Source organism: Rhincodon typus, chromosome 2 (genome assembly GCF_021869965.1).
Source record: "Rhincodon typus isolate 14 chromosome 2, sRhiTyp1.1, whole genome shotgun sequence".
NCBI classification, from domain to species: domain Eukaryota; kingdom Metazoa; phylum Chordata; class Chondrichthyes; order Orectolobiformes; family Rhincodontidae; genus Rhincodon; species Rhincodon typus.
Genome location: NC_063333.1, coordinates 7757300 through 7770838, shown reverse-complemented (window position 1 = coordinate 7770838; position 13539 = coordinate 7757300). Strand labels below are relative to the sequence as shown.

The 13539-nt window shown below is 42.6% G+C and overlaps 1 protein-coding gene across 3 annotated transcripts in view; it reads right to left on the bottom strand.

Annotated features, from left to right (window-relative positions):
- The window catches only part of mindy4 (MINDY lysine 48 deubiquitinase 4), a 173345-nt gene that overhangs the window by 121422 nt on the left and 38384 nt on the right, over window positions 1-13539 (bottom strand). For all 3 annotated transcript variants that reach the window (XM_048616068.1, XM_048616073.1, XM_048616079.1), the window contains one exon: window positions 123-175. In XM_048616068.1, coding sequence (XP_048472025.1) covers window positions 123-175 — 53 coding nt within the window. The remainder of the gene's footprint in view (window positions 1-122; window positions 176-13539) is intronic.

Here is a 13539-nt window from a genome sequence, read left to right as displayed (position 1 = left end):
ATTGTGAAGAGTTGAAGACCACGTACTCCTTAAGCCTTGCAACATCATGTAAAACAGTGTTCCAAAATATGTGAAAGGTAACTTCAGATCTACAGAGGGTTCAAAAGTCTTACAAGCAGTACCTATCTGCAGACGTTCTATCAGTTGATTTTCAGGAGAACACATTGTGGGCTTTCTGGAAAGCAAAAATAAAATGTTATTATATGTGAAGGTAGCCAGGATTATCTAATGCGTTAATGTGCCTGTGTAAAGCAGGACAGAGGTAGAGTCTAAATCGCTGCCTACTAGCTATATCCATGTGCAGATTCATTCTTCACTGCACTAGAATTGTTGCAAAGGATTTTTCCACCCCCTCTGTCCGCACCAAAAGTCGTCGTAACTGTTATTAGTACATCCATGCGATCAGATATTCTGAATAGCGAAGGGAATGTCAGCAGGCTGTTGATTTCAAGGACAATCACAGTCAAACATAAGACACGCCAAGTGTTCGGACAAGCATTATCAGCACATGTAAATGCTCCAAATTGCAAATCACTGGTGGATTTGCCCCTCCATATTCCAGAAGCAACAAGATGAACTGCAATCACCTCAGCTGAGATCATGTAACTCAGCACAGAAGGGGAACAGAGACAGCGAATGAGAGCAAGAGCGATCGCAACAGACAAACACAGTTAACATTCTGAACTACAGCAACGAAACGAATTGCACCTAGCTGCCACAGTGTAAAAATCACAAGCAGTGGAAACTAAATGGTTTAACAAATTCATTGAATTTCAACTTGATGAACAGCTCCTGATTAGGGAGTCATGCAGTGCAACAGTATTTCTTGCATTGTATGCTTTTAGTTATTGAGCCATGGTTGGTCTGTCTATTGTATACTGACTGACAACTGCAGGTTTAATTGAGCAACATTAAGTGTACAAAAATTTTCTTTGGAATAGAGAAATTATCACAATCACTGCTTTTCCAGGCCTGGTCTCTCACACAAGCATAAAGGCTAGGATAAGAGCCCAAATTCTAAGGGGCGAATCTTAACCCCCCAGCAGACAAAAGAAAGACAGCTGAAGGTTGGTAAAAATTACAGCATGCCTTAAAGGTGAATCAATGCACCTCCAATGTGCCCACTAACAGTTTAATACAGGTTGACTGGGAAGGTAAAATAACCTGAAGAGGCAAGTCTGATGTCTCAGATTTAAACAGAATGTTAAAGTTATTGGTCGCAGGCCAGGTTTTCTAAAAGTCAAGATTTTTTACAGCTGAAGGGAGGCAAGAATGGATAATTTAGCATATAAGCATGTTCTCAGCAATGCCTATGAGCTAGGAGGTGGGTGCTCACCACTGCCAACCACCTCCCACTGACCTGCAGCTTCTCCAAGGCCCCGCTGCAGTCTCTGAATAATATAAACTCCCACCCACCACCTGAAACGACAATCTCTCTCCCAGTTTGCAAAGTCTCTCTCCATCGTTCCATCTTTACCACTCCCAACCACAGCTGATGCCTACTGTGACTCGAGGGTCTCGAGTCACATGTAGGCCAGACCAGGTAAGGATGCGGTTTCCTTCCCTAATGGACATTAATAAATCAGATGGGGTATTTCTGACAATCGACAATGGACTCGTGATCATCACTGACTCTTAATTCCAGATTTTTATTGAATTCAAATTCATCTACTGTGGCGGGATTTGAACCTAGGTCCTCAGAACATTACCCGCGTCTCTGGATTAACAGTCCAGTGATAATACCACTAGGTCATTGCCCTTAGTGTCGCCTCCTACCCAATACTCGAACAAAAACAAAGATGAAGGAAATGAGGGCATTATTGCTAAATCTGTAGATGACACAACGATGGATGGAGAGACAGGTAGTGTTGAGGAAGCAGAAAGGCTGCAGAAGGACATGGATAGTCTAGGAAAGTGGGCAAAGAGGTGGAAGATGGAATACAATGAGGGAAAGAGTGGAGTTATGCACTGTGATAGGAAGAATAGAGGTGTAGACTATTTTCTAAATGGGGAAAGGCTTCGAACTTGAGAATGCTAGTTCAAGATTTTCTTAATGTTAACATGCAGGTTCAGTTGGCAGTTAAGAAGGCAAATGCAATGTTAAGGATTCATTTCAAGAGGGCTAGAATACAAGAGCAGATATGCACTGCTGATGCTGTTTGAGGCTCTGGTCAGACCACATTTGGAATACAATGAGCAGTTTTGGACCCCCTATCTGAGGAAGGATGTGCTGACCTTGGAGGGGGTGCAAAGGAGGTTTACAAAAATATTCCCAAGGCTTAAGGACTTGTCATATAAAGAGTGATTGAGGACTCTGGAGTTTAGAAGGATGGTGGAGCGGTGTGGATCAGATTGAAATTTACAGAATACTGGGAGGCCAGGATACAGCGGACATGACAAAGATGTTTCCACTAATAGGAGAAACTAGCACCCAAGGGCACAGCCTCAGGGTGAAGCGATGACCCTTTACAACCGAGATGAGGAGGAATTTCTTCAGTCAGAGGGTGGCTAATCTGTGGAACTCACGACTGCAGAAGGCTATAGACGCTATGTCATTGAGTGTATTTCAGACGGAGATAGATAGGTTCTTGATTAGTAAGGGGATCATTCGTTACAATGGGGCTAAGAAACATATCAGCTGTGATCTAATGGCAGAACAGATTTGATGGGCCAAATAACCTAATTCTGCTCTTACATTTTATGGTCTAACTGCGGATGCTGGAAATCTGACAAAACAAGGGGCCAAAATGTGGTATATGAATTTTAACGTTGATAAGTATGAGGTTACTCATTTTGATCAGAGGAACAGAAAGGCAACATTTTCCGAATGGAGAAAAATTTCAGAGTGATTTTGTGCAGAGGGATATAGGTGTCCTCATGCATGAATAGCAGAAAACTGCAATACAGGTAGTGCAGGTTATGAAGAAGGAAACTGGAATTTTGGCATTTATTGCTAAAGGAGTACAGCATAAAAGTAGGCAAGCATTGCTGCAACTGTACAAAGCAGTGGTGAGACCACACCTGGAGTACAGTTTTGGTCCCCTTATTTGAGAAAGGATGTAGTTGTATTGGAGGCAGTTCTTAGAAGGTTCATGAAGTTGATTCCAGAGATGAGGGGGATTTGTCTTATGAACAGAGAATGAGTAGTTTAGTCTATACTCTCAAAAGCTTAGGAGAATGAGAGGAGATCTAATTGAGGATCAAAGGTAAAGTCGCTATAATCTTACCAGACCAGAGAGTTGCTCTCTTATCAGAGAGATCAAGGGATATGGGGGAGGATGGGATTAGAGTACTGAGCTCCACGCTCAGCCATGATTGGACTGAAAGGCGGACTAGACTCAAGGAATCAAATGGCCTACTCCTGATCCTATGTTTCTAGAGAGAGGAGACCGGTGGTGGTTTAACCAGAGAGTCACCATGCTTCAGGTGAGAGGAGAGGTTAGGAGGACAGACCTTCATAACCTCAGCAAGTGCAGAAATTAAACCCACTTAAACAATGCCCAGATAGAAAAGTTTCCTTCAAGGCAATGCATGAAGAAGCCCAGACTGAAGTTCAGACGGTTCAAAAACCTGGAACTTAGTGATAGCATGATTGCCCTGGAAACAACTTTGCTTTCTTCATTGTAATAAAACATCAGGAACGAGAAGCTAAGAAACAAAATAGAAACTTACATTCTTGCTCAAAGGGGGGGAAAAAAGAATCACTGATTCAGAAATGTGAGAAATCAGCTTAAATTTATATAGCACTCTAATGTAATAAACAGTACTAGTACACTTCACAGGCTGCTCTCTCAAACCATTTAGATAATATGCTGTTTTTATTTTTCCTACCTAAATGGACACTTTTGCATTTTCCCACATTATACTTCATCTTTGTCCAGCAGCAAGCAATAAGGACCAAGCAACTGTATAACCTATGGACATCAAGCTCTGCAGTCCTGCCACTTCCAGTCTTGAATGATGGTAGACAATTAATTAACAGAAGAGGAAATGTGTCATTAAATCCAACTCCCATTTGCCTGCCTAATTGCACATAACAGATCCCAAGCCATTACTGCAAAAAAAAAAGAGCAGATTCTCCTTGTTTTCCTGGTCAATATTTAATTCCCAATCAATGTTAGAGAAACAGCTTATCTAGTTTTTAATCAAATTGCAGTTTGTGGCAGCTCACTGTTCTTAGTTAGCAACTGTGTTTCTGACAACAGCGACCACACTTCAAGTACTTCACTTGCTGTGAATACCACTGTCAACTCCCCCAGTTAGCCGCATGCAGCAGGTAGAGCTGTGAATGGACTCCCTATGGAGGTTCCATGATACTAAGAACATCGTGGATAGCAAGTTTAGCCATTAAGGGCAACACAGGCTGAGAAGTGTTGGGTAACCACAAGGAAGATTAAAAAGCATGGGCAAGTAGTGAAAGAGTCCCCTGAGGCCGTCCCCCTCTCACAGGCAGCATGGTGGCTCAGTGGTTAGCACTGCTGACTCACAGCGCCAGGGACCCAGGTTCGATTCTACCCTCAGGTGACTATCTGTGTGGAGTTTGCACATTCTCCGCATGTCTGCGTGGATTTCCTCCCACAGTCCAAAGATGTGCAGGCTAGGTGGATTAGCCACGCTAAATTGCCTGTAGAGTTCAGGGATGTGTAGATTAGATGGGTTATAGGGGGACGGGAATGGGTCTGGGCGGGATACTCTGATGGTCGGTGTGGACTTGTTGGGCCGAAGGGCCTGTTTCCACACTGTAGGGATTCTATGATATGATTACGTCAAACAGGTATTCTCTGTTGGATACTGATGGGGATAGCCTCTCAGGGGACAGCAGCAACAGCCAAGTCTGTGGCACTTCAACTGACTCTGCTGCGCAGCAGGCAAGGATAAAGAAGACAGCTTTAGTGATAGGGAACTTGACGGTAAAGGGGAACTGACAGCAGCTCTGTGGCAAGGGAAGGAAACTACCATCCTTACCAGGTCTGTATTGAATCACCTCAATACATCCACTGGCTGTGAAAACTGCAACATGAACTCAAATATTTTCATTTTTCTTCTCAAAATTCAACTTTTAACAAGAGCTCGAGGTTGAGAACTAATAAAAAGTGATATTAGTAGCAAGGTGACAAATTAATTGCAGTGACACAATATCACAATTCAGCAACTCAAATATAAAATGTGTCCATTTCATCATTATATACGTAGCTTCCATTTGTAGCCTACCTTTTTCTTAAAATTCATTCACAGATATAGACGTTGCTAGCTAGGCAAGAATTTTCTGAGTTGCCTTCTTGAACTGCTGAAATCCCTGGGATGCAAGGATATCCAAAGTGCTGTTACGGAGTTCCAGGATTTTGAGACAGTGGCACTGCAGAAATGGTAATAAGTTCCAAGTCAGGATGGGATGGCACATGGAATGGAACCTGTTGTCGGTTATGGTCCCATCCATCTGTTACACCTGTCCTTCAAAATGGTAAAGATTGTGGATTTGAAATGGCAATTGTAGTTCACATTGCAGCAGGTCTGGAGTTACATGTAGTCCAGACCAGGTAAAGATGGCAGTATCCTTCCCTGAAGAACACTTGTGAACCAGATGGGTTTTTCCTGATAATCAACAATGGATTCATGGTAATCATTAAATTCTTAATTCCAGTTTTCTTTAGTAAATTCAAATTCCACCATGGGCCGTAACAGGTTTTGAATCCAGATCCCAGAACATTACCTGTATCTCTGGACTAACAGTCCAGTGACAATAGCACTAGGCTGTCACCTCCCCCTGATTAGCCACATGGAGCAGCACGAGCTGTAGATGAACTCCCTATGGAGCTTCTGTGATGCTAAGAACATCGCGGATAGCACATTTAGCAAGCTGGTCACACTACAAGGGCTATACAAGCAGCGAAGTGTTGGATGACCATCGGGATGACTAGAAAGCATGGGCAAGTAGTGCAGGAGCTCCTTGTCATCATCCCCCTCTCAGACAGATACTCTGTGTGGGCTCCATGTGCATGTGCGTGTCTGTGTCTGAACGCATGGGGTGTGCCTCTCAGGGGAGAGCAGCAACAGCCGAGTTTGTGGCACCGCGGTTGGACCTTCACGGCATTCTGAAGAGGAGTTGGTGAGGGCGTGGGGTGAACAGCCAGTAGATGTGGAACATGTAGGTACCAACAACATGGGTTAAAAATTAAATGAGGTCATGCAGCAGGAATTGAGAGAGTTGGACAGTAGATTAAAAGTGGAAGACTACTAAAGTTGTAATCTTGGGAATACTTCCAGTACCACATGCTAAGTATAGGAATAGGAACAAAAACAGAAGTTGTTGGAAAAGCTCAGCAGGTCAGAGTTAATATTTCAGGTCTGGTGACCCTTCCTTAGAACTGGTAGAAGCTAGGAAAACATAAGTTTATATGCAGAAGATAGAGTGAGGAGTTGTGGTAAGGAGTAAATGATAGGTGGGGGTACAGCCCAAAGAGAGAGAAGAACAGTCGGACAGAAAAAGGAATCGTTAGTGACTTGGCTAGGAGGGTGATTAGCTGCTCATGGACACTGTTAGTAGCTAACAATAGGTAGTGTGTAATGGCAGGTTATGTGATAACGAGGCCTGATGTGTGGGGTAAGGGGCTAGGACATGGGAGAGGTCAGGCCCTAAAATTATCAAACTCTACATTGAGTCCAGAGGGCTGCAGGGTTCCCAAGTGGAAAATGAGGTGTTGTTCTTCCAGCTTGCGATGAAACGCTACAGCAAGCCTGAGATGGAGATGTTGGCCAGGGAACAGGATGGTATGTTAAAGCGGCAGGCAACTGGAAGCGCAGGATCTTTCTTGCGGGCAGAAAGTAGATGTTCTGCAAAGCAATCACCCAGTCTAAACTTCGTTTCCCCAATATACAGAAGCAGCGAATGCAGCAGACTAGACTGCGAGAAGTGCAGGTAAAGGGTCTGTTTCTGTGCTGTATGACTATGACTCAATGATTCCCAACAGGAACTACCTCCACTTTCTTCAAAAGACTGTCATGGGATCTCTAACAACAGGAAAAAAGAAATTTGGTTTTTCATCTCTTCTGGAAGATGACATTTCCGACATTACAGCTTTCACATGAATATACTGAAAGGTTAGCCTGGATCAAGGTCCGAAACTTCTAGAGTAGGATTCAAATCTCTACCTTCTGACTCAAGAAACAAAAACACCACCAAAACAGGCTAGAAAATTTTTCAGCTCTACAGTTAATTGAGAATTCCTATGTCTACAATATATAGAAGAGATACAAAACTCTATCTGCAATATGTTTCCAAACAAGTCAAACAGACTCAACTGCTTTTCGCGAAGTATTGAGGAAGGCCTGCTTCTTCACACATATTTTTGAGTACATATTTTTGCACGATTGAATATTCTATATTCATTGACTGCACCAGTCACAATGTACATTTCAGAGATGTTGGAGATCAATTATAATGACAGGTTCAGGCAAAATGATAAAGGAATCATTTACCCTTTGGAAAAGTACCGAAAGTTTGAAAACTATCATTTATTGTGAATAACCACTGGAAGAGTGTGTCCAGTAACAGTTTACAATAAAGATTCCTTGCAGCCTATGTTTCAAGATTGGCAAAGTAAAAACAAAGCAGAGCAAGGCAGCAGTGAAGAGGCTAGCTGTCCCCTTTAGAGTACATTGCTTCATGCTTGGAAGGAGATAAGGCTCGGGTAAAACAGGTAACTCACTGTCAAAACGAGTGTCACCCTTGCAGACAGAGGCAGTCGTTTTTCCGTCCAGCATATAACAAGGGTCTGATTCTGGCTGAAGCCAGTGTTACCAGTCCAGCAAAGGAGGTGCTTCTGGATGTGAGGGTTACATGTAAAACGTACAGTCTATCTTCGACAACCCACAATTGCTTCCACTTCCACTACTCAAAAAGCACAAGGTACAGGGACTCCCAGACTTACCAAAATACTTGACACAAACCTTTCTAATATACCAAGTGGAAAAAGGTGCTTTCGTAGCCCTGAATCATCATCCTAATTGAACCTAGTTACTTCTTAAAAATCTGAACTTGGCATTTCCCAATAATCACTTTGGCTTACCTCATCTCTTTCACACTTTTAATTTCTCCAACGTGAGCAATAGATTTTAACTTAGGCTTAAATTTAAAATAATTTTTTGGAACAATCAGTGTTGTTATTACAAATTGGATCATATTTCCCTCCCCTTCCAAAACTCCTCCTTGAAGAATTAAGCACTGTGGGGACACAAATCCAGCTTCTCTTATGCACAAAATCACTGAAACATCTTACAAATTTTCCATAGCAAAGTGTTCAATGGCATTTTCTGGATTTCACTATCCCAAGCTAAGAGACTTTGCAATATTACAAAAGGGAGCTAGACACATGGAGTAGCAAGGGAAAGATTGAATATGTTAAATGGGGGCGGGGGGGGGAGTTAAATTAAATGGGATACCACAACTGAAATAAAGTGGAGTAAAATTTCCTACAAACATGTAAGTCCTTTACATGCAGTTTAATCTCTGCAAGTCTCAGGTCAGTCACAAATACAAAAAGCACGGCAAAGGGTCCAAGATAGGATATTATTTAAAGCAAACTAAAATTTGTAATGAGCGTAGTGGTGTTGAGCACTTTGGCACATGACCAATGTAATGTGGTGTGGTATGAAACAAAGGTAGAGAACTGAATCATGCTTTGATCTCTAGAGTATCATTAAACTCAGGGGAGAACGCAACAATTACTCCACAAAAACAATTCATAACCAGATGTGTTCCGATTCTTACATTAATATATTTTCCTCATGTTAACATTGTTCCTAATGCATACTTTCAGAAGATCTGGATTTCACACACAAAGAAAATTGTTGAATGATAGCACGCTTACAATAAATGGTTAGAGATCAATTTCTGGCACCACATTTTTTTGGGGATGTCAAAGCCTGGGAGGGAGCGCGAGAGAGTGCAGAGGTGGTTTACCAAAACAGTGGCCACAATAAGGGGCTTCAGGTCCATTAGGATATTGGAAGAGGTGGGATTCTCTCCTTAGATCTGATTTAAAAAAACTGCAAGCTAGTTATTCAAAATCATTAGACTGCAAATAAGAAGAAGCTGTTTCAAGTGGTTGTACAGCTAGAAGTCAGAGGACAAAACCAAGCTGATTGCCAAAGGAACCAAAGAATACTCCTTAAAAGCTACCTCTTTGACCATGCCTTTCATCATCTGACCTAATCCTCATCATGTGGCTTGATGTCATACTTGGTTTTATATTGTTCCTGTGAAGCATTTTAGAAGCTTTCATCACAAGGGTGCTTTATAAATATGTTTTTGTCAAATGATTTGTTTCAAATAATTCTAGTAAATGTCCCCTCAACATTCTACTTTCCAAAGTGTAGAAGCCAAGTTCCTCAACTTCATCGAGATAACTGAATTCCTTCAAGTCTGCTATAATTTAGTCAAAGTGTCGAAGAACAAGCATTCCATAACTGGGGAGTAAATGTTTTTCTTAAAATAAAAATCACACTGAGTCATTACGATCCAATGCACTGCCTGAAAGGGAACTAATAACAAATAAATATTTTCCATGCCTATAGGGAAAGAGCAAAGGCAAATGGGGTTAATAAGTTTACTCTTTCAAAGGAGTCAGAACTAACCATGGGATTTTTAAAAAAACTTCAGCAAGATGGAGTTATAATTTGGTCACTGCATGCCCTGCCTGTTCCAAGCCGCCCTGTGCAGAGCTGAGCTGCATGGATCAGGAAGATCGCAGCTTCAAACTCTGGTCTATGATGCATTAGTCAATCTCACCAGGACACCTGAAGGGGTCCTGTATTGATCTCAAACTTGTGCAAGGAAGAGGAAGGATGCTGAAGCTACAGTGGCATGCTGAGACACAGCAGGCAGCATGGTAACAATCAGAGAAGAGCGCAGGACTCTCTGAAACAAAGCACAGACAGTCAAGCTGTGTAATTACTGGAGATTATTTTTTCTGCATTCTTGGGAAGTCAGCATTAATAATGAATTCAGCATTAACTGCCTATCATTAATCGCTCTGAAATTTTACATATCCCGCCACCAACAGGTGTGCTTTCAACTGTCTCAGCTCCAAATGCTAGAATTCCTGCTCTGAATCTCTCCATCACTTCTTTTAAAGTATTCTTTCAGCTTACCTTTCCAAACAAGGCTTTGGTCAACATCCCCAGTACTGAACTAGCAATTCAGAGCTCCACACTAATGTTTTAGATATGCGTTTGAAGGCCACCTTGACAGATGGGGGCATGTGAATTTCATTAAAATCTAAAATTAAAATCTAATGGTGATCATTAACTACCATTGACTGTTATAAAAATATCATTTGCTCCCAAACATCATTTAGGGAAGGAAATCCACCATTCTCACAGGTGTGGCCTGTACGTGATTTCAGCCCAACAGCAACATGATTAACCTTTAACTGCCCCGAGTGATAGAATAGAATAGCCTTTATAGTCACGTGCACTCGAATGAGTGCAGTGAAAAGTTTGTAAGGTCACCTCTCGGCGCTATCTTAGGTATAGGGTACCTAGGTATAGATACTTTCAAGTGTTGTTACAGAATTGAAATAGTAGAAATAAAAATAGACGAGCATGGGAACGCAGAGTTTAAAAAAAGTCCAGAATGGTAATAAAAGGTATTTTTAAAGTACTCAAGTTATAGTCCTTTTTCACTGAGACTGTGCCCACCAGGCTTCAGAATACGAGACCTTGCTGTCTCCACATGCCGACACCTGTCCAGGACTCGTTCGCTCCTGCCGACCCATGTCTGCTCTCCTCCCGTTCTGGGCTCTGGCCCGTGACTCGCTTCTGCAGCTCAGCCCTCACTCACTCGCTCGCTCTACTCCCGCTCCGACCGCGGCTCGGCCCGCGACTCACTTCTGCAGCTCGGCCCGCACTCGCTCGCTCTGCTCCCGCTCCGGCCACTGCTCGGCCCGCACTCCCTCACTCTGCTCCCGCTCCGGCCACTGCTCAGCCCACACTCACTCACTCTGCTCCCACTCCAACCGTGACTTGCTTCCGGGACTCAGCCCCTCCAGCTGTGACTTACATCCCGCGCCAGGCTGGTCTCAGACTCCGTTCTCCATTCCCTCCAGGTAGGGTACTGTAGGAAGTTTGGTGGGGGTTGTGGTGCGAGGGAAAAGCAGGCACCTGCAGCATGAGGGAAGAAAAGGAAGAGGAACAGGAGCTGACGAACAGAGGAGCTCCACTGGAGCGTCTTACTCTGCCTTGATTTTAACTTGATTGGGGATGGGCAATAACTGCTATCCCACAAACAATACACACATCTACAAATACGTTTTTTTTAAAATCACTCAAGACTTGATGCAAAATTTTGTTCATAATTTTATTCGTGAAGCATCTTGGTAGGAGTTAATGTTGTACCTTTGTTTAACAAAGTAGTAAGGAGAAACCGGGGAACTATAGACACCCTCAGAGTCTGACTTCAGTTGTGGGTAAATTGTTGGAGGTGATTTAGGGTATACAGGTATTTAGAGAGGGAAAAATTGATTAGGAATAGTCAGCATGGTTTTGTACGAGGAAAATCATGTCTCACAAACTTGATTGAGTTTCTTGAAGAAGTTACCAAAACGATTGATGATGGCAGAGCAGTAGACGTTGTTTATTGGGATTTTGGTAAAGCCTTTGACGAGGTCCTGCATGGTAGACTAATTAGTAAAGGTAGATCAGATGGGATTCAGGGCGTGCTTGCCAATTGGATACATACTTGGCTTAATGGTAGGAGACAGAGAGTAATGGTGGAGGGTTGCTTTTCGGACTGGAGGACTGTGACCAGCGGTGTTCCATAGGGATTGGTTCTGTGTCCTCTTTGTTTGTCATTTATATAAACGATTTAGATAAAAATATAGAAGGTATGGTTAGTAAGTTTGTAGATGACACCAAAATTGGTGGCATAGTAGACAGTCAAGAAGGGCTTATAAGATTACAGAAGGATCTTGATCAAATGGGTTAATGGGCTGAAAAATGGCAGATGGAGTTCAAAGTGGATAACTACGAGGTATTGCATTTTGGTACAACAAACAAGGGTACGGCTTATAAAATTAATGGTAGGGCCTTGGGTAGTGTTGTAGAACAGAGAGACCTGGGGGTGCAGGTACATAATTCTTTAAAGTTTGCATGACATATAGAAAGGAAGGGTGGTTAAAGAGGCATTGCTTGCCTTCATCGCTCAGACCTTTGAATATAGGAGTTGGGACGTTATGTTGAGGTTGTACAGGACATTGGTGAGGCCTCTTCTGGAATACTGCGTCCAGGATATTATCAAGATGGAAAGGGTTCAGAAGAGATTTACCAGGTCGTTGCCAGGTATGGAAGGTTTCAGTTATAAAAAAAGGCTGGATAGACTGGGACTTTTCTCACTGGTGAGTAGAAGGTTGTGAGGTGACCTGATAGAAGTTTATAAAATAATGACAGGTTATAGATAGAGTTGATGGCAGTTATCTTTTCGCTAAGATGGGGAATTTGAAGACAAGGAGGCTAAAAAAGACATGAGGAAATTTTTTTACACAGAGGGTGGTTCACATGTGGAATGAACTTCCTGAGGAAGTAGTGGATACAGGTACAATTACAACGTTTAAAACACATTTGGATGGATACATGAATAGGAAAGATTTGGAGGGATATAGGCCAGCAGGTAGTTAGGTGGGACTAGCTTAGTTTGGGATTATGTTCGGTATGGACTGGTTGGACCAAAAGATCTGTTTCCGTGCTGCATGACTCTATGAGTTTGTTGCAAGCTGGACTATTTCAAAAGAGTAGAGAACAGTAACCACATTGCTGACAGTGTTGGGTTACATGTAGGTCAGACTAGGCAACTGCCTTCCCTAGAAAGGCTTTAGTGAACCATAGATTGGATTGGTTAGGACTAATAACAAACAAAACCAGAACGTGATGGAGAAACCAGTAAGTCTGGCAGCACCTGTGGAGAGAAAACGGAGTTAATGTTTTGAGTCCAGTGTCCCTTCTTCAGAACTAGATGCGACTAGGAAAAAGTGGTATTTATGCTGATGACAAAGGGGAAAAGGAGTGAGAAATGGGCAGAGACAGAGCCCAGCGAGAGAGGGAGAAAAGGGTAGGCAGACAAATCAATTGTTGATAGTAAACTAGAGAAAGCACAGAAGTTCTGAGGAAGGGTCACTTGACCCAAAATGTTAACTCTGATTTCTCCCCACAGGTGCTGCTAGACCTACTGAGCTTTTCCAGTAATTTCTGTTTTTGTTTAAGAGAAGCTAGATGGTGATAATGGGGACTAGAAGGAGGTGAAAATGGGTTGGCGTGAAAGCAACTCATTTCATGACAGCACCTGGGGTTCTGATGGTAGGTAATGGGCAAGGAGGGAGGCATTCTTGCTCTGGAATTGTTAAACACAATGTCAAGACCTGAAGGCTGTAAGGTACCCAAAACAGGTATCCTTCTTCCAGGTTGTGTCAGGTTTTGCTGGACTTCAGAAATGTTGGCATGGAAACACAGTGGTGTGTTGAAGTAGCATGCAACTGGAAGCTTGGGATC